The following is a 23,344-nucleotide window of genomic DNA, read 5'->3' on the forward strand; positions in this document are numbered from 1 at the left end:
GTAAGGGACATAGAAGACTTCAACCAGCTGCACATAAAAAGGCCACCAAGCACTAACCATAAATAACCCAGAGCCCAGGTGAGAAAGTTAGTGCAAAAGCAGAAAAGCGACAGATCTACACTTCCAGGAAAGCAGCACACCAAGTTTACGGTACCTGGCTGATTTGTGGCTTCTATACATACAGTGGGAAAATGATCAGAGTGGTGAATTAGGATAGACAGGGGAAAGAAAAAAAAAGGGAGAAAAGGCATATTTTAAGAACACAAGAATATTTCAATACAAAATAGAAAAATGAGGCATTAGGTGTCTCTGAAAATATCGTGTTACAATTTTACCCTCAAAATAGTGTGGCTTTTAAGCCTGTAGGTTGTAATAATTCATGAACAGACACTTTCTGAAGTTTCAGTACAGGAATCAGAAGTTCTACTGGATATAAGAAGCTTTTTTTAAACTCTGCTTACTGAACGAAGTATAGCACTGCCCTGTAAAACCTGCACTGGGGCCGTCAACATGCATCAGTAGGTGCGGAGGACATACTTGTCAAGTTTTTCTGTGTTCTGACGCCAGTGGGTCATATCTTTCCTCCACCTCAGATTTTCTTGACTCCCGAATGCGCTCCCTGAAGGACTTCTCTCTGCAGGTTAAAGTCAGTGAACAATTTTTCATTGGTTTTTAAAATTAGGACGCAAAGCACACAGAACAAATACTGAGAAAGTCCATAATCCATTCCTCCGATGACAAGATGATCGGTGATATCACATATTAAAAGGAATTAGGACGGCAATAATGAGACATTATATCCAGGGGGACTAGAAGCACATTTTCAAAGGGAAATTCTTTATGGAGTTTCCTTTTGAAGATGTAGAGTTGGTGCACACAATGTGGGCACATCTATGCTTACATGAAAACAGGTGAACAGTATGCACATGAAATTGATATGGAGATATGAAAATGAAGTGTGCATGCTTTCATTACACTGACTTAATGAGAAATTAGGTTTTACCTGTTAATTTTCTTTCCTTTAGGCCCTCCAGACCAGTCCAGACTGACGCTTGGGTTATGCACGCCTACCAGCAGATAGAGACTAAGAAGACTAGAACTTTGAGTTGAAAAAGAACCCTCTGCAGTTGCCAGGCAGTCAGTATTAAAGTCTCAAAGCGGATAAAGAAAAATTAAAAAAAACCCACGGCTGTTCTCAGGACACAACATGCCACTGAATCTTCAAGGAGACTGTGAAACAGATTACCACACACACAAAGCCAAGTTTGCTTGCTAGGCATCACACAAACAACTACAACTAGTTCATAGAAAAGAGAAGAGAACTTCAAGAAACTATATACAAAAAAAACCCCAAAAACTGTATCAGCAGAGTCCTCCACAAATGAACCACAGAGCTATGTTACACCTTCCGCGCACCGTGATCAGAAACACAACTAGGATGGGTTCTGGACCAGTCTGAAGGGCCTAAAGGAAAGAAAATTAGCAGGTAAAACATAATTTCTCATTCCTTACTAGCCCTTCAGACTGGTCCAGATGTCGATGCTGTTGGTTGTGTATAATTATGGTACAGCCAGAGACCCCCCCACTGGAATGGTGACGGGCCCAGTCATAGAGCTCAGGCCATTACAGACCTTGGCTGAGTCAGAAATCTGATGGCTGACATAACTGGGAGCTTACTGGAAAAGTATGGCCTAGTTTGTAGCCCGGATTGAGGCCTAAATAAGCTAAATTAGGAAACGTTAGGTCAATAGATATGGAAACAAAATGGAGGATTTCAGCACAAAATGGAAGCCGTATCTGTTACAAAGTGGAATTTTCTCTAATGTAAGTTAGAAAAACAAGTTGAGAAATGAGACTTTCCTGTGAGCAGGATTGTGGTCAGCCATGGTGTGAGAAAGGAAAGGTGTAGCTGGATGCAGGGTCTTGCTTAAGATTTGTGGTCAAGCGAGCTAAAGACAAAACCATGTTAGCAAGATAGAAGCTACTCATTAGCATGAGCCAATCAGTGACAACCATGACATTAGCATAGATTCAATCAGGTATATCTACTGTCATATTATCCATATCCTGAGGGCACCTATAAAAATCAGGGTATTTCCTGGTTTAAGAGAGAGAAAAGGGTTGCCACTCTCTCTCTCCAAGGGAAACCAATGTGTCCAGCAGAATTGACAAATTACCTAATTGCTTTCCCTTGTAAAACCTTTAATTGGTAAAAGAAATTATAAAAGATTAGGAACTAATTAACACCTGTTTGCAGTCAGGTTATTATATTCCTATAACTAATTGATTGTACGTGCCTGTTGTCAATCACTTATTTGACTTATACCTTGGCAAATAAACTCCTCATTCCAAATGATGATTTGTGGGCTTCACTTTATGATCAGAGGCTGTAAGTATAAATGCTTTTGCTGTATCAGGCTATCTTTCGCTGATTTGTACAACTTGTGACATAAATCCAGTTTGTCATAAGGCTGGTATCTTTTCCTTAGACCTAACATATCTCTTAGTGGCAATTCCTTTTAGAACTTCACAACTCCTTGATTACCCCAGTACTAGTGCTATTTAGAGATGGAGTCAGATTTAAAGTCACTCCAGCCTTCTTGGGGGGCTCTGGACCCCTCAATTCACAACAGTTGGGAAGTACCAAAGCAGCAAGACGTTAAGGGTGGGGACCCTCAGAGCCCAGACGTCAATATTCCCGCACCAAAAACAGCATCTGGTCTGGCTTGCATATCTACTTGATAGTGTCTAATAAAGGTATGCAATAATGACCAGACTGCCGTTTTACAGATACCCTGTGGCAGAATCAAACTACTTTCAGTTCACAAGGTTGCCATGCCCCCATGTGGGATGTGCTTTAAGTGCAGGGGGCAGAGATGGCCCCTTGAGAAGATAAGCCAATGAGCTAAGGTCACCTTAGATGCTGCAGCTCCCTTGTCGTGGAGATCTGACCCTCTAGTGCAACACTGTACCTAACCCAACAAGATCATATTCACCCAATGTCCTACCTATAATATTGTTCCACTTTGTCCCTTTTATGATGTAAACCACACTGAACCCTAAACAGGAGATATTAGCGATATATAAGACCTGCACTGAATTGAATTGTTGTGGTCTCCAAACAAAAATAAACGATCAGAAAGGCAGAAGTCTTCCGTTTTCTTCAGGTAAGACAGTAAAATTCATTTAACATCCAGGCTCACCAATTAAAGTTGTTCTTTGCCTCCTTTAGAATCACCAAGAACTGGCAGAGGAATAGACTTGTTCACATGAAAGGGAGACACCGCCTTGGAAAGAAAAGAAGGAATGGTTCTTAGAACTACTTTCTCAGAGGAGAACAAGAAGAAAGGCTCTCTGCACAAAAGCGCCCGAAGCTCAGAAATTCTCAGAGCTGAAGAAAAAGCTACTAGACACATTACCTTCATGGTAAAATCATTCAAAGCACAAGAGATTTAAGGGCTCAAAGGGTGCTGACATCAGCACTGACAAGATCAAGTTTAGATCCCATTGAGGGACTATGAACTGGCAAGGGGGCCTGAGAAGCTTAACGCAGGACGTCAGGATAAGATGACAAGGCTGCACCCTTAACCAGACCCCAAAAACAGGCTAGCACCGCCACCTGAACTTTTAAGGGAGCCAGCGCCAGACCTTTGTCAAAACCATCTTGAAGTCTAATATCTGTGGCAAGGATGCACACAATGGAGCATAACCCTTGTCCTGACACCAGTCCTCAAAGATACGTCAGACTCGTACTTACGCTAAAGACATCAAACTCTTGCGAGATTTCAACGTGGTCTATGTCACTGCTGGGGGAAAACTCCTCTTCCAAAGTCACGCCCTCTCAAGAGCCAAGCTGTAAGAGAGAATAAAGACAGGTCTGGCATAATGACTGGACCCTGCACCAACAGGTCTTCCCCTGCAGCTGTAGAGGAGCACTCACTGTCAGACTGATCAGGTCTCCGTACAACAATCTGTGAGGTCAATCTGGAGTTACAAGAATCATCACACCAGAATGAGTCTCGATGTGTTGAATTACCCGACTCACTAATGGCCAAGGAGGAAACACATACAGGAAACCTTGAGAAAGCCAAGGATGAACCAAAGCATCTATGCCCTCCGACTTCACTTCTTTCTGTTGACTGTAAAATCAGAGAACATGAGTATTGATCACCGTTGCCATGAGATCCATTAATAGCAGACCCCAAGTTTGAACAATTTTGTTAAAGGCAGGCCAGACTCAACTCTGCAGGATCCAAGGTTTTCCAGTTCAGAAAATTTGCCGGCACGTTTTCCACTCCTGTGACACGCACTGCTGAAAGATTCAAGAGATGAACCTCTGCCCAGGACAATAAATGGGCAGCATACTTTACAACTTGTGCACTTTATGTGCCGCTTTGTCAGTTCATGCAGGCTACCGTTATAGCATTGTAGAATTTGCAGAAAAGACTCCAGGGCTAAACGAACTGCCTGAGCCTCCAGCCTGTTGATCGACCATGAGGCTTCTTCAGGAGTCCAGCAAGCCTGCACCACCCAGCCTAGGCAATGAAGCCCCCAGCCATTAAGGCTGGTGTCTGTCATCACCAGAGTCCGTTATGGTGGTTCCAAATCTACCCCCTGGTGCAGATTCCTTGGGGTGAGCCACCACTGAAGACTCCTCTTCACTTCTTTTTTGAGAAGTGGCATATCCAGATCATGATGCTAAGGGGATCATCTTGTCAACAACGCGTTCCTGGAGAGGTAATATATGAGCTCTGGCCCACTGCACCACGTCTAGGGATGCTGCCATAGAACCTAGCACCTGAAGATAATCCTGGGCCTGAGGAACACTGGCATTCAGGAGACTGCAAATTTGGTCTTGAAGCTCGATTCTCTCCTGTGGAAGAAACACTTTGCCTACCCAAGTGTCGAAGTGGACTCCGATATAGACAAGGGATTTAGATGGATGACGCTTGGTGAAATTCACCACCCAGTCTAAGTGTTGCAGAAAACTCACTACTCTGGTAGTAATGTTTTCAGTCTCATGAAAGGACTTCACTCAAATCAACCAATCATCAAGGTAAGGATGTACCAGAATGCCTTCCTTGCATAATGTCACCACCACAGCCACCATAACTTTGGAAAAGGTGTGCGGGGCTGACCCATGGCTAGACCAAATGGAAGAGCAAAATTGAAAGTGCTGCCCTAAGACAGCAAAAAGAAGGAACAGATGATGGGCTTTGGGAATTGGAATGTGCAGATATGCTTCTGATAAGTCTAGGGAGGTTAGAAACTCTCCGCTCCGGACTGGCACAATAACTGATTGCGAAAACTGGGCACCTTAAAAGCCCTGTTGACTCTTTCAAGATCCAAAACAGGATGGAAAGTTCCCTCTTTCTTGGGAACCACAAAATAAATGGATTAACTTCCTAAACCTCAGTCTTCCTGAGGAACGGGAATCACAGCTCGTAGCGATAGCAGACGCTACAATGTGTCCCTGATTACCTCCGCTTTCCAGTGGGAATGACAGGGAGACTCTAGAAACAGATCTGGAAGAGGATGGTCGAACACTAAGACATAACCTTCCCCAGGTGAAGTGGGTTCACCTCTGGTAAAATTCCATTAGACGACCCCTCAACTGTAAAGGGCATGGGTTATGGTTTTGATATACTGCTTTTCTGTGGGCTCAACCAAATCAGTATACATATATTATATGCAGGTACTTTTTCTGTCCCTAGTGGGCTCACAATCTAAGTTTGTAACTGGGGCAATGGAGGGTTAAAGCAACTTGCCCAGGGTCAGAAGGAGCTGCAGTGGGAATCGAACCCAGTTCCCCAGGTTCTCAGCATACTGCACGAACCATTAGGCTACTCTTCTCCAGAGGGTGGACCTCAACACCTTCATTGGGAACCTGGTTCCTGACCAGAGGAGATGGCTGAGGTCTCGCGCCCCCTCCCCAATGGGCACCACAAAAATATCTGAGTTCCCTGAAAGAAACAGCCTCGTTGAGCTCCTCCAATTCTGCCTGGACGGTTTATTTGCAGGGAGTAAGATACATCTAAAAGTACCAAATATTAGGTGTGGTAAAATTCACTCTTAGTTCGTATAGAGCTATGGTATAGCACTACACACCTGGGGGGTGGGGAACAGGACAGGGTACATTTATAATAGGGTGTCCAAATCCCAAAAGGTGCCTATGTAACTTTATAAAAACAGGCCTCCTGAACCACCAACAAAGCATGCAACTGCTAATGCCCATGTTTTCAGCAGCTCTGAAGTTGAAGTAAATGTGTGTATGCTATGCATGCACCTGCATATTTTATGAAATAACACACCTATATTGCCAACTCCATCTTCCAGGAATGCCTACACATGGCACATATATACTGTAAAAACATGTAATCTTGTAGGTATGCATACCTATATACACATTAATGGGCGTGCAATTTTACAAAAGGCCTTTTCTGTGTAAAAAAAAAACCTGCTTTACAGGTAGAAATGTCTTTATGAAACTATTCCGTAAAGGGCTGCAACCCAGTTGGGTTTTCAGTATTTCCACAATGAATATGCATGAGATCTATTTGCATACAATGGAGGCAGTGCATGAAAACAGATCTCATGCATATTCATTTTATTTTATTTATTTTCACTTGTATCCCACATTTTCCCACCTATTTGCAGGCTCAATGTGGCTTTCAAACACCTGTTGTGGCATCGCCATACAGGATGAAGTATACATTTGGTGTTACAAAGAAGTCAAGGAAGACAAGAGGATTTGATCAAGAAGTTGTAGAGAGAAACATTATACCTAAAGTTGGAAGGGTGTGTTATGGTTAATTATGGGTTCTCGTGGTAGGCTTTGTCAAAGAGGTAAGTCTTCAGAGATTTGCGGAAGTTAGTTAATTCGTTGATCGTTCTCAGGTGGGTTGGAAGTGCGTTCCATAGCTGTGTGGCCACATAAGAAAAGCTGGTCGCGTGAGTTAGTTTGTATTTTAGTCCCTTACAACTTATTTATTTATTTATTGAGGAAATCCTGAAAACCCGAATTGACTGCAGCTGTCTAGGACCGACATTGAGCATCCCTGCCCTAGAACGGTAATCAGCTCTGTACATTTCTGCTACGATACCAGCACTATATACACACACAACAGTGCACCTTAACAATTATACCACCACAGAAAACCAAACATTTTGAAGGTAATTTGTTAAGAGACTACCTACCTTATCCAGCACATCTGTGCAATGCTAATCTTTCCTTTGAAAATTAATGTAAGTGCATGTCTTCCCTTTGCATATTACACCATGTAAAGTACAAAACACACACTTACACCAGCTATGCTGCATACACAAACCTTTCCTGCAAATTCATGTAGATACTTTTGAAAATTCTAATGTACACACATAAGTTCAAACCCAGCTCCAACTACATCCCTGGGAACATATTTTCTCATCACTAATAAATGTATGCATGAAATTGAATTACAGAAGTACACAGAGGCTTGGTAATACAGAACCATGTAAACAGGAACCGTAGGTTCTACTATAAAGTCAAAAGTAGATAAATGTTTTTATTAAAATACCTAAGGACGAAACATTGCCATAGACGAAACCCCTAAGAAAAAAACTTCATTGGCTCCCACTCAAAGAATGTTTAGCGTTCAAGATCTGCACGATGGGTCACAAAATCATCCACGGAGATGCCCCGAGCTAGACCTCGTTGACCTGCCTCCAAGAAACACTAAAAGATTCCTTGATCTGCACTTCCCCAACTGCAAAGGACTGAAGAACAAGCTAACACATGCGACTAGCTTCTCCTACATGAGCACGCAGCTATGGAATGCACTACCAACTGACTTGAAAACGATTAACGAAATAACTAACTTTCGTTAATCACTGAAAACCTCTCTCTTCAACAATGCCTACAAAGAGAATCCATAGCTTATTATAACACCTTACCACTTCACCCTACTCTGACAGTCACCTTTCTCTAACTTTATTCTGCTCTTTTCTTCTCATCATGATCTTATTGTAACACCAATTGTACCTGTCTCCTGGAATGGCGATGCCATAACAGGTTTTTGTAAGCCACCTTGAGCCTGCAAATAGGTGAGGAAAATGTGGGATACAAATGCAATAAATAAATAAATAAATAAAATGTTAGGTATTTTAATAGACTTTTATTTATTTCTGACCTTGTCGTGGTAATACTTGCGGTTTCTGCTGAAATGAAATTACATGCATACTTTCACCTGCTTACACTCGAGCCCAACAAATGAGACTCCTTCAGTCCCAGGAGCTAAGAATGCTGTCTCCACAATATCCTCAGCCCCAGCTCACCAAGGGTGGGTAGAAAACCTAAGCTAAGAATTGAACCCAGGTCCCTCCAGATGGCCATAACCTGCGTTCTTGCCTCTAAAAAGATTTGCTTCTTGTGTCTGATTTACACCTTTCAGGTATTTCGGTGTATATCATATTTCCCACCTCTCTTTCCCTAAATATTATTTCACAGGGTTTTGGTGTATGTTATCAACTTTTTCAAAGTCATTCTCTGGACCATGTCTACTTTTTGTAGATACAGCTATAACCACTAATACACAATGGAAATGTATGTGACTAGACTTTTGAAGTAAGCACCTGTATTCAGCACCAACACAGGACATTAACCCATGTTTCATCCTACAGTACTTTTTCAGTGTAAACAGAACATGTAGTGAAATAAAAATAACTAATTCAGAACCAACGGATTAAACAATCAGGAACAAAAAGAGTTTGATGTAAACACAATATCACAATCATAATAGTGATAAAATACCAGTATGCCCTTGTGAATAAAGTAAAAAAAAAAAAATCAGAATGAGTGAAATCATAATGATTTTAATTGAATTACCCCCTAAAAATAGTTCTTTGTGCAGCAATGTCAACAAAGAAAGGTGAATCAATATCACCCATCCCTTACACTTACCTAGCTGCCCTCTGCTGCGCCGAACCATCTCCTGCCTTGCCCCTATACTTCCCAAAATTGCTTCTTCCAGTTTTGCTCGCATGTCCTTCGACTTCTTAAATGTCAGACTATTCATTCTCTCAAAAACTTTCTTGCCCTGAAGTGCAAACAGAAGGCATGGAGGATACATTTAAATATCTCTCATTCCATCCTGAACCCTGGCAAAAATTTCTCAACATAACGCTATTAACACAAAGAAGAGGAAATGATTACCTTGTACTCGAAGCAGGAGATGCAGAGATAGAGCAAATCCAGCAGGCGATTGAGTTGCAAGACGGAAAGATCCATGAACCATTTCTGTAGGACGGTTTCATCAGCGTTCCTCAGCACCCACAGCAAACAGATTAAGAGGCTCCGGCTGGACTCTGCTGAGAATATTGTGTGCTGCCGGGTAGCCTAAACAAAACACCAAGGAAATATTCAGCTCCTCGCATTAAAAAAAGCTGGCCTTATTAGACAGAAGGTAGGACATGGCACATTGACTATTAAATATAGTACAATCTACAGAAAGAATTCACCTGCTCATTACACGATAGATAAAACAAAAACACTTCATACATCAACTTTTTCTTTCCACTGACTGTATTCTTCCATTAGTTTCACGAAGAGGAATTCCTGACAGACCAAAGTAATTGATTTCTTCAGTTTGGTGACAAGCGTGCGTGTGTGTGTATGCATGTGTTGAGGGTGGGGGGTAGGGGATTAATGTAGCATGATCTACCCAGTCCAATCCATGGGTACGCCTATTTGGATATTTCTGATACTCATCCTATATAATAATTTGCACCTCCAACGTTCCATATCTGGTTGCCTGGGTTCGAAACATCTCCTGACGTCAGCCAGGCTCCTGCGTTCCACATTCCAGCTCACTGTCCCACCCTCGCGTCAAGACGCAATGACGTCAGAGGGCGGAACAGTGAGAGGGAAGGGAACGCTGGAGGTGAGCTGAAGTCAGAGGGCAGAACAGTGAGAGTGAAGGAAACGCTGGAGGCGAGCTGACGTCAGGAGGGATGTTACGAATGGAACGGAAGCCAGCGCCAGCCAGCCAGCCAGAGAACGTTCAGGTACAAATCGAGGGGAGGAGAGAATCGTGGGACATCGACGGGAGGGAGGGAGGGAGGCAGGGCAGAGGAGAATTGATGGACATGGATGGGATGGGAGGACGGTAGAGGAGAGAATCGCGGGACACGGACGGGAGGGCAGGGAAGGGAGGGCAGGGAAGAAAAAAAAAAAAAAGCTTACATGACAGCCTTCCTAGGGCCTGTTTCATTGTTGAGGAAATGGGCATGGTTCCACTAGTATGCATATAATAAACTAAAAGGTTCTTTTATTAAGCTGCGGCAGAAACATGCCTTAGCGCATCCTTGGCTGGGAGTTTCCCACATGCTAAGGCCATTTTTACTGCAGCAGTAAAACAGCTTATTTTCCATTTTTTTGTATTAATGGCCATGTGCTAATGTTGCCGTTAGTGCACAGCCATTAACAACACAGTTAGCACACAGTAATGTATATGCTGATTAGCGCTAGAATACTCACTCTCTGCCCTCTTACATGGATTTTTTTTAGCGCACACTATTTCATCAGTTACCACAAGATGCATGAGTGTGTCTTGAGATGCGCCATTTTAAGCTGCGCTAGCATCTAACACAGCTTAGTAAAAGGACTTCTAAATGAAGTAATAACACAATATGGCTGACCACATAAGCAGAGGTACTGGCAAGAAAAAGGAGGCATTGCTGACCTTCTTTCATTCGTATACCTTTTTTTTTCTCAGAAAATTCTGTGAGCAGGTTTTATTATAAACACTCGCATTCCTTTCTTTTTTTTTTGTTAATTCATTCTGCTGCCTGTGCTTTATTTATATCTTTTAGAACTGGTTCTCCGATTAGGGGCACATGATGGATCAACTGGGGCACAGAAGGTTTGTTTTGAAGTAAAATTAATTGTACAACATTGTGCTTTAGTCCTGAAAATCTAATTTACTTTAAGGGTGGGGGAAAGGCAGCTCAAAAGTGTTACAGAGGGGGAAAAAAAAAACCTGAGGGTGGGTACTTGGATCTACGAAGTTTGAAAAATACTGCTTAAAATCATGGCTGTAAGATTAGTCTTTCAAGGCTACAAAGTTTCAGGATAGCCAAAATATATAAACTAGGTATAAGCTAATGCTCCCTCCCTGTATCTATGCAATGAAGAGCCAGTGAGTGCATCTGTTTTATTTACAAAGATAGGCAATTTAAAAATAACTGAGCGATTGTGGCATTTTCACTTATGAAGACAATAAAACTGGAACTACTAATGATTTTGCTGGCTTTGACTAGCATTATTCTTGACAAATTTTCAGCAAGCAGAGGAAAACATATGCTGTATGCTTTAAAAATTAGCTAATTTCACCCAAGCAAGTAATCTACAAATCAGTGGAGTCATTTTTTATGCAGAACTATTTCCCACAGGCTTATTGAAAAGGGTCAGTCTCAGCCCTTCACTCATTGTTTGTGCCAGTTTTCATTTCTACTATACTTTTTTTTGGACATATGTTTAGCCCAAATTCAAGTATATTTATGAAACTGTGCAAATGAACTGATCCCTGGATATATTTCTGAATGGGCTAAGCAGTACTTACTTGCCAAAAATTGAAAGGCCCTTTTACAGAGGCACGGTAGGCTCTATGCGCATGCAGCGCATGCTAAAATGAGACTACCACCAGGCTGGCACGCCCTCCTGGCAGTAATTTCGGATTTTGCACGACCATACTGCCAGCACAAATTATTTTTTTTATTTCCTACTGTGAACGACGTTTCTGGCGATCAAGGAAGACAAAGACGTAGCGGAGAGACTGAATGAATTCTTTGCTTCGGTGTTCACCGAGGAAGATTTGGATGGGATACCGGTGTCGGAAATGGTATTTCAAGCGGACGAGTCGGAGAAACTTACTGACTTCACGGTAAACCTGGAGGACGTAATGGGGCAGTTCAGCAAACTGAAGAGTAGCAAATCTCCTGGACCGGATGGTATTCATCCTAGAGTACTGATAGAACTGAAAAGTGAGCTTGCGGAGCTACTGCTAGTGATATGCAACTTATCCTTAAAATCGAGCGTGGTACCGGAAGATTGGAGGGTGGCCAATATAATGCCCATTTTTAAAAAAGGCTCCAGGGGAGATCCGGGAAATTATAGACCTGTGAGTCTGACGTCGGTGCCGGGGAAAATGGTAGAGGCTATTATTAAAAACAAAATTACAGAGCACATCCGAGGACATGGATTACTGAGACCGAGTCAGCACGGCTTTTGTGTGGGGAAATCTTGCCTGACCAATTTACTTCAATTCTTTGAAGGAGTAAACAAACATGTGGACAAAGGGGAGCCGGTTGCTATTGTGTATCTGGATTTTCAAAAGGCGTTTGACAAGGTACCTCATGAAAGGCTACAGAGGAAATTGGAGGGTCATGGGATAGGAGGAAATGTCCTATTGTGGATTAAAAACTGGTTGAAGGATAGGAAACAGAGAGTGGGGTTAAATGGGCAGTATTCACAATGGAGAAGGGTAGTTAGTGGGGTTCCTCAGGGGTCTGTGCTAGGACCGCTGCTTTTTAATATATTTATAAATGATTTAGAGATGGGAGTAACTAGCGAGGTAATTAAATTTGCTGATGACACAAAGTTATTCAAAGTCGTTAACTCGCAACAGGATTGTGAAAAATTACAAGAGGACCTTACGAGACTGGGAGACTGGGCAGCTAAATGGCAGATGACGTTTAATGTGAGCAAGTGCAAGGTGATGCATGTGGGAAAAAAGAACCCGAATTATAGCTACGTCATGCAAGGTTCCACGTTAGGAGTTACGGACCAAGAAAGGGATCTGGGTGTCGTCGTCGATAACACGCTGAAACCTTCTGCTCAGTGTGCTGCTGCGGCTAGGAAAGCGAATAGAATGTTGGGTATTATTAGGAAAGGTATGGAAAACAGGTGTGAGGATGTTATAATGCCGTTGTATCGCTCCATAGTGTGACCGCACCTTGAGTATTGTGTTCAATTCTGGTCGCCGCATCTCAAGAAAGATATAGTAGAATTGGAAAAGGTGCAGCGAAGGGCGACTACAATGATAGCGGGGATGGGACTTCCCTATGAAGAAAGACTAAGGAGGCTAGGGCTATTCAGCTTGGAGAAGAGACGGCTGAGGGGAGACATGATAGAGGTATATAAAATAATGAGTGGAGTGGAACAGGTGGATGTGAAGCGTCTGTTCACGCTTTCCAAAAATACTAGGACTAGGGGGCATGCGATTAAACTACAGTGTAGTAAATTTAAAACAAATTGGAGAAAATTTTTCTTCACCCAACGTGTAATTAAACTCTGGAATTCATTGCCGGAGAATGTGGTGAAGGCGGTTAGCTTAGCAGAGTTTAAAAAGGGGTTGGACGTTTTCCTAAAGGACAAGTCCATAAATCGCTACTAAACGGACTTGGAAAAATCCAAAATTCCAGGAATAACATGTATAGAATGTTTGTACATTTGGGAAGCTTATCAGGTGCCCTTGGCCTGGATTGGCCACTGTTGTGGACAGGATGCTGGGCTCGATGGACCCTTGGTCTTTTCTCAGTATGGCATTACTTATGTACTTATGTACTTAATCTCCAGTTGGTGCGCATCGACCTGTCATTGCGCGTGTAGTGTGTGAGCCCTTACCGCTAGATCAATGGGTGACGTTGAGGGCTCAGGCCGTAAATAGGCGTGCACTGGTTTCAATTTTCCTGCAGGAACTTTTCCTGGCCCACTGAAAAAAAGGCCTTTCCCCCAAACGTGGTAAAACTGGCCCAGCGCGCACCAAAAACATGCGCCCACACTACTGCAGGCCACTTTTTGCCACGGTTTAATAAAAGGACCCCTAAGTTACCGTAGGATTCAACTTTCTTACATATCCCAAAAATAAAACAAAATCAGACCCCCCGCACATGCAGTTACTTGTGTTCAATACTAGCTCTGCTCAGTTTCCACAGCCAAGACAAGAATGACCCTCTTCCAAATTTAAGTGTCGCTGGCCCATCTAAAAAAAATATGATTTTACTCCTGCAGGCCTGCCATAAACTCCCCAGAGGGTCTCAAGAAGCTTCATTTAAGTACCTATATCAAAAAGTTTGCCAAAGCAACAGATAAAAACATTTTTTTGAATACATTTATTCCTGTGAAAACTTTTCACAATTGTTTTGCATTTGCACACTGCATATGCAGCTTTTTAAAACAGGGCCTGAAATTTGATATATACATCAGTGCTCTGCAAAATACTGTGTAACACTTGCTAACTTGCATCTCTACACTTATTAACTGTGGATGCTATGGACCCTGGTGATAATAATGCATGTTAATGGTGTTGGCATGAACTGTTAGCAAATGACATCCCCCCACCCCAACAACGGTGAAGTAAGTGACAGAAACAAGGTTAACATTTGAAAGATCATGCAGCACGCACAGAGAACTAGTGTTCTCTCCAGCCACCACATACTGCTTGATTAGAGATGGACAAAGGCGTTTAGGCCTCACATATGCTTTATTAATAAAGGCAATGTCTATTTACCGCTGGGGTGAGTATAAAGCTGCTGGGCCTTGCAAGTTGTGGAGTAGATGTCCCAGCAATTGCCATGGCAACAGTCTGGCTTATCATGTTCCCCCCTTCATTTTCATGGTCCTCAGTCGATGTGCAGCTCGGCCTTCCTCGCTGGTTATGAGATTCTGAAGGAAAATGGAAATGAAATGTTTGATTTTAGGTTCTTCTGAATGTCTGAGTTTCTCCCTATGATAAAGAAGCTTTATCCCACCACATGCAAAACCACAACATTATACCTGTAAGGCAATATGTTCTGTCTCTATTACCAGAAAGTAACCCATCTGTACAACTTTTATATGAAAATTTTGGTTTCATGCACAAATTTCCTAGTAGCCTATTTTTACCATTCTTGCGCAGAAAAGTGAAATTTGTTCTTACCTGTTAAGGAGAAATTAGGTCTTACCTGATCATTTTCTTTCCATCAGACCTTCCCGCTGTTCCAGAACCTGTGGGATAATTGTGTCCCATCAACTAGCAGGTAGAAAAAGAGAACTGAAAACTGAGACATATCTTCTGGCATCTAGCCCAGCTCCTCAGTAATAAGCAATAAGGAGAAATTCAAAAATAAAAATAAAAACCTTAAACAACTCACTAACCTAACACTAACCACACGAGCAATCATATATGGACCTCTATCTGGACAACTTGTAGAGAGCAAGAAATATGCAGGAAGCGCCATGCAAGGTAACAGTCGTTATTTGATCCATTACTTCGCACCGACTAAATAGCTCAGAAACCTCGGATGGTCCTCAGGAAGATTGGGAAGGACTAATGGAAAGAAAATTGATCAAGACAGACCTAATTTCTCCTTCCATTATGTAGCTTCCCACTATTTCAGAACTGTAGGATGTATAAAAGCAATCCCTAGAGTGGGTGGCATCCTGACGCTGCTGCCCCAAAGACCAAAGACTCAAAACTGGCTTCTAGCATGCCGCAAAGTCCACCTTGCTTGGCAAAGGTATGCACCATTGACCATGTCACAGCCTTACAAATATCCGCCGGAGACAATAAGGTAGTCTTCGCCCAGGATGTTGCCGTACACCTCATAGAATGAGTCTGTAAGGCCTGAGGAGCCTGCTACCCCACAAGCAAATAAGCTGACACGATAGTCTCCTTCAGCCATCTAACAATTGTGGGCTTGGAGGCCATAAGATCAAATTTCTGTTTACCAAAAAGCAGTCTATCTGATTTGCGAAACTCATTTGTGACTTCCAGATATCTAAGGAAGACTACACACATTGAGAAGCTTCAGGGAAGAATATCGAGACTTCATCCTTTCTGCAAAAGGACGGAAGCTCCACAGATTGGTCAATATGAAATACTGACACCACTTTCACAAGAAAGGAAGGAACCATGAGCAGGGAGACCCCCACCTCTGAAAGCAAAGAAGGGGATCCGAACAAGAGAAAGCCTGAGCTACAAAACCCTACATACTGACACAACAGCCACCAAGAATGCTGTCTTTAGTGTAAGATCTTTCAAGGATTGGCTCAAAAGGAGGCTTCTGAAGAGCCTGAAGGACTAAATTAAGGTTTCACTCTGGACACAGCATACAAAAGGGAGGCTTCAAGCAGCCCACTCCTCACAAGGATCAAATGATATCTGAGTGAGCCACAAAAGACATCTTCTGTACTCAGCCCCAGAAACAGGCCAAGGCTTCAACCTGAACTTTTAGAGAACCCAACCCCAATCCTTTCTGAATATCTGCCTGGAGAAACACTAGGATGTGCGCAATCTGGGCAGAGAAGGGAAATAGTCTGCGCTCAGACCACCAGCCCTCAAACGACCTCCACACCCTTGCATACACCATGCATGTAATGCGTTTCTGAGCCTGAAAAAAGATAGCAATGACCGAATCACAGTAACTTGTTTCAACTGAGCCCTTTCAATGGTCATGCCTTAAGACAAAAGGGGCACAGATCCTCCATAAGAACCGGATTACTTCAATAGACCGTGTACCTGCGGAAGATGGAGAGGATCTCCGGCCAGCAGTCGAATCAAGTCTGCATACCACAGCCTCCATGAATCATTTGAATCTCATACAATGTGATCCTATCAACATGCAGCCTACAGTGGGCCAAGGAGAGAAGAAAGATGTCTCCAGTCAGGGCTGCAGTAGGGCATCAATCCCGATCGAGCCCAGTTCTTTCCGACAGATGAAGAACTTGGGCACTTTGGCATTCCATTTTGTTGCCATCTGTCCAATGTCAGCTGAAACCCCTGGCTGGATAGTTCCCATTTTCCTGGGTCCAAGAAGTGCCTGCTGAGAAAGTCTGCCTCCACGTTGAAGGACCCTGCGATGGGAGCTGATGACAGAAAAAAGTTTTGGCCAACTCATGAGGGAGGCCGCCTCCACTGCCATCTCACAACTGTAGGTTCCATTTTGCTTGTTGATATAGGCCACCACTGTTGCAATGTCAAAGAAAACGCAGGCTGGGGCCCCCAACTGAAAGGGAGCGAAGTCACGTAAGGCATTCCACATTGCCCTGAGCTCCAAGCAATTTACTGACCACCGAGACTCCTGTTCCATCCAGGTGCTCTGTGCCAGATGAAACTTATAATGAGCTCCCCAACCCAACTTGCTGGCATCCATGGTCAATACTTCCCATTGTGTTATTGGAAAGGGAGCTCCAACAGTCAAATTTATGAGCGACAACCACCACTGCATATTTCGTCTGGCAACCAGCAACTGAGAAGAAAATTCCTTTAACAGCCACATATGAGCACTTGTCCATGGTACCATTTCTATCACCACCATCACTGACCCCAAAACCTGGACGTAGTCCAAGACCCTGAGCATGCCTCAACTAAGAAGACAAATCTGTTGAACCAGCTTCACCTCCTGCGCTGTGTTGAATAAAAAGCCCAGACACTACAGCATCTGCTATGGAGTTAGTCTGCTCTTCTTCAAATTAATCACCAAACCCAAAAACTGCAGAAGATCGGACAACTTTGTCCATCACCATCATGCAGTCCAAATAGCATGAATGAGCCACTCTGATTTCCTGGCGCCAAAGGAAGGATGCTGCCACCACCACCATTACCTTGGTAAGTGTTCTTCGAGATGTGGCGAGACCGAAGAGCAAAGCCTTGAACTGGAAGCAACGGCCCAGCACCGCAAAATGTAGAAACTTCTGACTTAGCTGCCATATAAGTATATGCAAGTACACTTCCTTGAGATCAAGGGTGGTGAGAAATTCTCCTGCTTGAACCAAGGCTATGACTGCAATTTCCAACCTTCTGTATGAATACCCAGAACCCACTGGTCCAACATGATTTTGGCCCACTCCTCCAGAAGACATACTCCCATTGAAGGAAGTGGACCAGCCTCACATCATTGCAAAGCTCTGGAGGTACTGGGCACTCTAGCTGAGAGGAGCACTTTCTGTCTGCATGAAAGGAAGATTGGTGTGCCTGAAAGTGAGACTTCTGACCATATTGCTAACGACTGGGACAATACCGTCTACTGTCTCAAAACTGAGATCAAAAGCCCCCTGATGATGGACGACCAGAAGCTTTCAGCTTAACCTCCAGCAATTGCTGTGGCTTAGCTTCCACCAGTTCTTTCACCAAGTTACTGAGATCTTCTCCAAATAGTCACGTGCCCCGAATGGGCAGTTTAACTAGACGTGGCTTTGATGCTGCATCAGCTGCCCAATGCCGCAACCAAGCTGTTGACATGCTGTGACAGCTGGGCATTATGGCACCCATCTTGTATTGCAGACTGCTGATGTCACTTGAGACATACTCTTGCCATGAACAAGCTGCACATTGTCACTTGAGACATACTCTTGCCATGAACAAGCTGCACATTGTCACTTGAAGGCTCAAAAAGGCCACTTCAAGAGGTTGTTCCAGTGAGTCTTCTAGCTTGTATCCTGTAGGTCTTATAGGGCAATGTCCCCTTCCACTGGCAAGGTGGTCTTCTTAGTCACCGTGGTAACCAGTGAGTCCACACTGGGAAGCTGCAATTTATCTTTCTCCTCTGGAACTAATGGGTAGAGCACTCTCAGCCCCATGTCCGGCAAGACCCATTCTGCTGTAATCAGAGCCTGAATGTCTGAATGCATCGGGAAGGCCTTAGAAGGATCTTTAAGCCCCCTCATGATTGACAAAGATGGAATTCCTGATGCCAAAGCAGGAGGCTCCTCAATGGAAAGCACTGCTAGTGCCTCAGAAATAAGAGTATTGAGCTTCTCTTCATGAAACTTTCGGGTCACCCTCTTTCCCTAATGGCTCCTTCATCAATGGCTCCTCTGAATAGACTGAGGCCAACTATCTGAAGTAGGGAGAAGCAGAGATAGCCTCATCTGCCCACTCCTGAAAGTCTACATGAGATCTCTTAGGAGCTGGAGGGGCAGCGAGGCGAGAAACTAAAACAACTGGTGTGAGAGCAAAATAAACTCTGGAGAAAACAAAGATCCCAATGCAACTGAATGCTCTGTCGGGCCCTAAAGCTGTAACTTTGCCTTCCAAAGAAGATGGTCTGCAGAGGCACAAATCCAAAGAAAGCAACCAATACAAATCTAATTATCTTACTGGGCAGATCACATAGGTCATTTTGGTCTTTATCTGCTGTCATCTACTTCTTTAGCATTAAAACTAAGTATATTCTGGAAACATCGCACACAATTTCTGGTTTGTTTATTTTTCTAGGTTTTCAGGTGATGTATACCAAAATTAATGATTTTTTTTTTTTTTTTTGCATTAAATACACCCCTGGGAATTATGCACAAAAAATGTAAAATTATGCAAAAGCAGAAAAAAAAGGTACAGGTACCTTTATGATTCTGCCGGTTTGGCTGAGGGGGAGGGGGGACGTCTCTTCTGATTGGCTGCCAGGGTTTGTGCTGACGTCAGGGGATAGTACTTTAGCCTGCAGCTGAAGAGTTCCTCTGCTTTCGCGTTACTTACACTCTTGTGGTGATTTGACAGCCGCAGTTCTTGGTCAGAATGTGCTCTGACTTTGATCTGAGTTCCCTGTTCAGGGATTTCTTACCTTTCCCTTTGTTTGTGTTAGCTGGGGGCAGTGTGTGTGTGTGTGTGTATAATTAGTTCACTTGCCTCCAGCTGGGCTTCCCTTCGCTGGCGGCAGTTCTCTGCTTGTTCCTCAGTGGGGGCTGGGCTTTGTTCAGCTCTAGTCTCAGCTTGGCTGCTTGTCTGAGAGCATCCTCTCCTTGTTTACTCTAAGGATTTCTCTTCCCAGTGTCCTGGCCTGCTGGCTCAGTGAGTTTAACCCTTTGTGTACTGTGTGTATTGTGTTCCTGCCTCTGACAGTGTGTTTGTTCTATCGGCCCTGCTCCTCCTCGGAAGCCTTCTCTCTGTTTGTTTGCTAATTTATGGAACTCTATCTCTCCCTGGTGTGCTGGCTGGCTCTATAAGCTTAACCCTTTATGTTCTGTTTGCCTCTGTCTGCAGTGGGTTTGAGGCAAAGGCTTTCTGCCTTCCTTTTGTGTCTGGTTCCTCTGGCTTCTGCCTGGGGCTTCCTAACCCTTGTGGGGGGGGGGGGGGGTTTGCTGTGTTAGTTCCCCTATCCTGCGCTAGTCCCCTGGGTGGGCGTGGCCTGCACTGGTTCTTTTGTTTCTCCCTCTTCCTTATCGCTGGTGTTCAGCGCGTGTCTGGCATCTTGGGGCCCCGGGGGGGGGGGGCCCACTGGGTTCTTTCACCCCCTCCTGTGTGTGTCTGAGTTCCTGTTCGGCCGTGAGGCCTGTACGAGTGGCTCTGTGTGCGTGGGTTCCGGTTCGGCCGCGAGGCCCGTCTGTTTGCCTATTTCCCTTCTTCCTGAGGGACTGTGGGGAGGGGTAGCTTAGGGGTATTGTGTAGCTGGGGTGTGTGGTAGTGGGGCGGTCTCCCCTTGGCCTGGGTCGGCGCCCTGCTGGCCTCGGCCAGAGCCCAAGGGCTCACGACCAACCCAACGGATTACAGGTACTTTATTACAACAATATAAGAAAGCTTATATCATTCTGTTTGTCTCTCACTTGCAAGTCCAAAAACAATTTCCATGAAATTGTACAGACTTTTTGTTTAGTCTCTCTAGATGTCTCCTTGGTGTTTGATACTGTAGATGTGTTGCTACATAAGTTGCGTGAACATGGTACTGAGTGGCACTGTATGGTTGCTGGACTGCATCATTATTAAAAGGTTGCAGAGTAGGGGAATAGTATCCTCTACTGTTCTAGTGAAAAGGGGAGTCCCACAAGGATCTTCCCTTTTGACATTGCTGTTTAACAACTACATGGCATCTTTAGGGCGATTGGGAGTATATTATCGTATGTATGTGGATGATGTGAAGTTTTTTTTCCCTCCAGTAAAAGCTGGGTTAGAATGGTTGATGTTTTATATGAAAGAAGTAGGTTTATGGATGGAAAGGAATAGACGGGCTTTGAACATGCTTACTGGTAAAAAATCAGGAATTACTGCAGGTAAAGACAGTGTTGGTGGGAGAAACAAGGCTGCCAATTAAATCCAGATGCAGTTACTGGGACTAACACTAGAGTCACAGTTGATGATGAAGGATCAAATATTACAGTTGGTGAAGTCCTCATTTTTTCAGTTGCATTTACTTTCTAAATTGAGGCCAATGTTATTCTGAATGGTATCAAGGTTTGATTATTGCAATGCTCTATTATCTTGGATATGCACTACAGTAGTTCAGAAAGCGGCAGCCAGGATGGTGTTGGGACCTTCTAGATTTGAACATTTGATGCCCCTGTTAAAAAAAACTGTACTGGCTACTAATAATATATCGAGTGCAGTATAAACTCTTGTCAATAATTCACAATGGTTTGTATAGCAAAGCACCATGGAATTTCTCACAAATTCTGGTGGTCTACCGACAAGCGAGGCAGTTAAGGTCCAAGACATCAATGAGATTAGCAAAAGAGTCTGATGGTAACAAGGTATGCAGAAAGTTGTGCAACTGCTTTCTCAGTAGCTGGCCCATGTTCGTGGAATGCAGTACCAGGAACATTTAGACTGTGTGGTTGTGTGGAACAGTTCAAGAAGCTTTAGAAAACTCACTTTTCTGTGAAAGTATTCTAGTGAGGAGCGATATTACCATCAGGAACTTGGGACAATGATACTACAGTACATTGATGGCACTTGTTCTTCTTGTCTGATGTGGTTTATTTTTAGTGTATTTGTGTATGTAATTTTGTACTCCGTTTTAGTTCTTAGGTGGAATAGAAATTGGTAAAATAAATAAATAAGGATTTTGTAGCAAATTAATTTTAAGTAGCATGGAATAACTATTTTTTTTTTTTTTAATATAACCTTTGTGTCTGGTGTATTTTTTTTATTTCTCTGCAGTTGTCATCTGTTTCCTCATTATCCCACTGCCTCTTTTTTTTTTTTTCCTCATCTCTGCTTCAACAGCCTTTCCATTAGTTCATTCCCCAGCTCACCCCACTTCAACACTCTCTCTCCTTGGCTCATTCCTTCTCCCCACAAAAAAAAACCACCCCCTTAATCTATATTCCCCTTTGCCCTACCCCAACTTGTCTTCCTCCCCCATAATCTCACCCTCCACTCTTTCCTCCAACTCTGTCTTCAGGCTTTCCTTCCCGCCAGCACAATGTCTCCTGGTACAGCCGCCATCTTCCTGCACTGGGCAGCTTTCTCAGAATGCGTGTCATGTAACGTTCAAAATCAGTCTCTGAGAAAGCAACAGTGGAGGACGAATATAGAATGGCTCCTCCTCAGCTGTGGGCAGAGTCTCTGGTTCCCCTTCCTAGTGGCTTTCAGAAATTACATGATTTATGTACTAGCTTATTAATTATTCCCAAATGGGTGCATAGTCGCATAACTCCTTGGGGTGTAATTACAGAAGCAGAATATAAAGAGGATAAACGTGAGTAGAAAAAGCTGCAGAAACATTTATGACACATGCTGGAAAGGGTCATGCACGTTACATCAAACTAGGATTGCCACCTCACTCCAGGTCTGCCAAACAAGCTGATCCAGGGCCGCGGCTGCCAAGCCCGGGGCAGAGCCCCCCCCCCCACCACCACCAACTGGAACTGCAAATACCTTGGCTGGTAGGAATCCCAAGGCCCCCTCAGCAGAAGAGGTCTTCCTCCAGCGCTGCTCCTCTGCCGCACTTACTGCCCGTGCGTCTGCTTTTCTCTCACATTGCGCAAGCTCAGTTTCAAAACCGAGCATGCGCGGCCTGAGGGCCCAGCAGCTGCTTGGCAAGCAATGCAAGCGGGGCCTGGAGCAGGAGCGAGAGACCTCTGTGCCGGGCTCCCCTTGGAGGCCAGGGCCCACGGAATTTTGCTCCCTCACCCCCCCCCCCCCCCTCCCCTCGGCAGCCCTGAGCTGATCCAGCTCTAGCTCTGCCCCACTGAATGCATGGATTTGTACTGTTGGCTGTTTTCTCTAAGAAAATGGGAACTACGTTCCAGCTGACCTGAAATGAGTTAGCAAACCTACCACCAACCTGCACCAAAAACAATATATTCTGTTTTTTTTAACAACACTACCTTGCATGTTTAAAAGCTGGAAGCCACTCTAGTTGTTGGGAGTGGGGGAGGAAGAAGGTCAATGAACGTGCACAAAGATGAAGTACCTGTAAAGTCATACAGCTGAGGCAGTGTTTCCATGACAATCCCAATGAGCGGCAGGTACAGCATGGCCACACGGGCCTTCACTTCAGGGTCGGAGTACCGTGGGTCCGAGTCATGACTTGACAGTAAATTGTGTACCACATTGATGACTTTCTTGTGTAATCCCCAGAGACTGTTAAAGGATTGGGGGAGGAGGGGGGATGA

At 43.9% G+C, this 23,344-nt stretch overlaps 1 protein-coding gene across 9 annotated transcripts in view; it reads right to left on the reverse strand.

Moving 5' to 3' along the window:
- Nucleotides 1-23,344, reverse strand: part of DOCK7 (dedicator of cytokinesis 7) — a 279,528-nt gene that overhangs the window by 65,155 nt on the left and 191,029 nt on the right. For 5 of the 9 annotated variants that reach the window (XM_030206640.1, XM_030206637.1, XM_030206636.1 and 2 more), the window contains 6 exons: nt 23,143-23,312; nt 14,547-14,701; nt 9,191-9,373; nt 8,939-9,074; nt 538-634; nt 155-172 (listed from right to left, as the gene is read on the reverse strand). In XM_030206640.1, the coding sequence (XP_030062500.1) occupies nt 155-172; nt 538-634; nt 8,939-9,074; nt 9,191-9,373; nt 14,547-14,701; nt 23,143-23,312 (759 nt within the window). The remainder of the gene's footprint in view (nt 1-154; nt 173-537; nt 635-8,938; nt 9,075-9,190; nt 9,374-14,546; nt 14,702-23,142; nt 23,313-23,344) is intronic. The other 4 variants (XM_030206645.1, XM_030206644.1, XM_030206639.1 and 1 more) reach the window with 1 other exon arrangement.

This window comes from Microcaecilia unicolor, chromosome 6, assembly GCF_901765095.1.
Source record: "Microcaecilia unicolor chromosome 6, aMicUni1.1, whole genome shotgun sequence".
NCBI classification, from domain to species: Eukaryota; Metazoa; Chordata; class Amphibia; order Gymnophiona; family Siphonopidae; genus Microcaecilia; species Microcaecilia unicolor.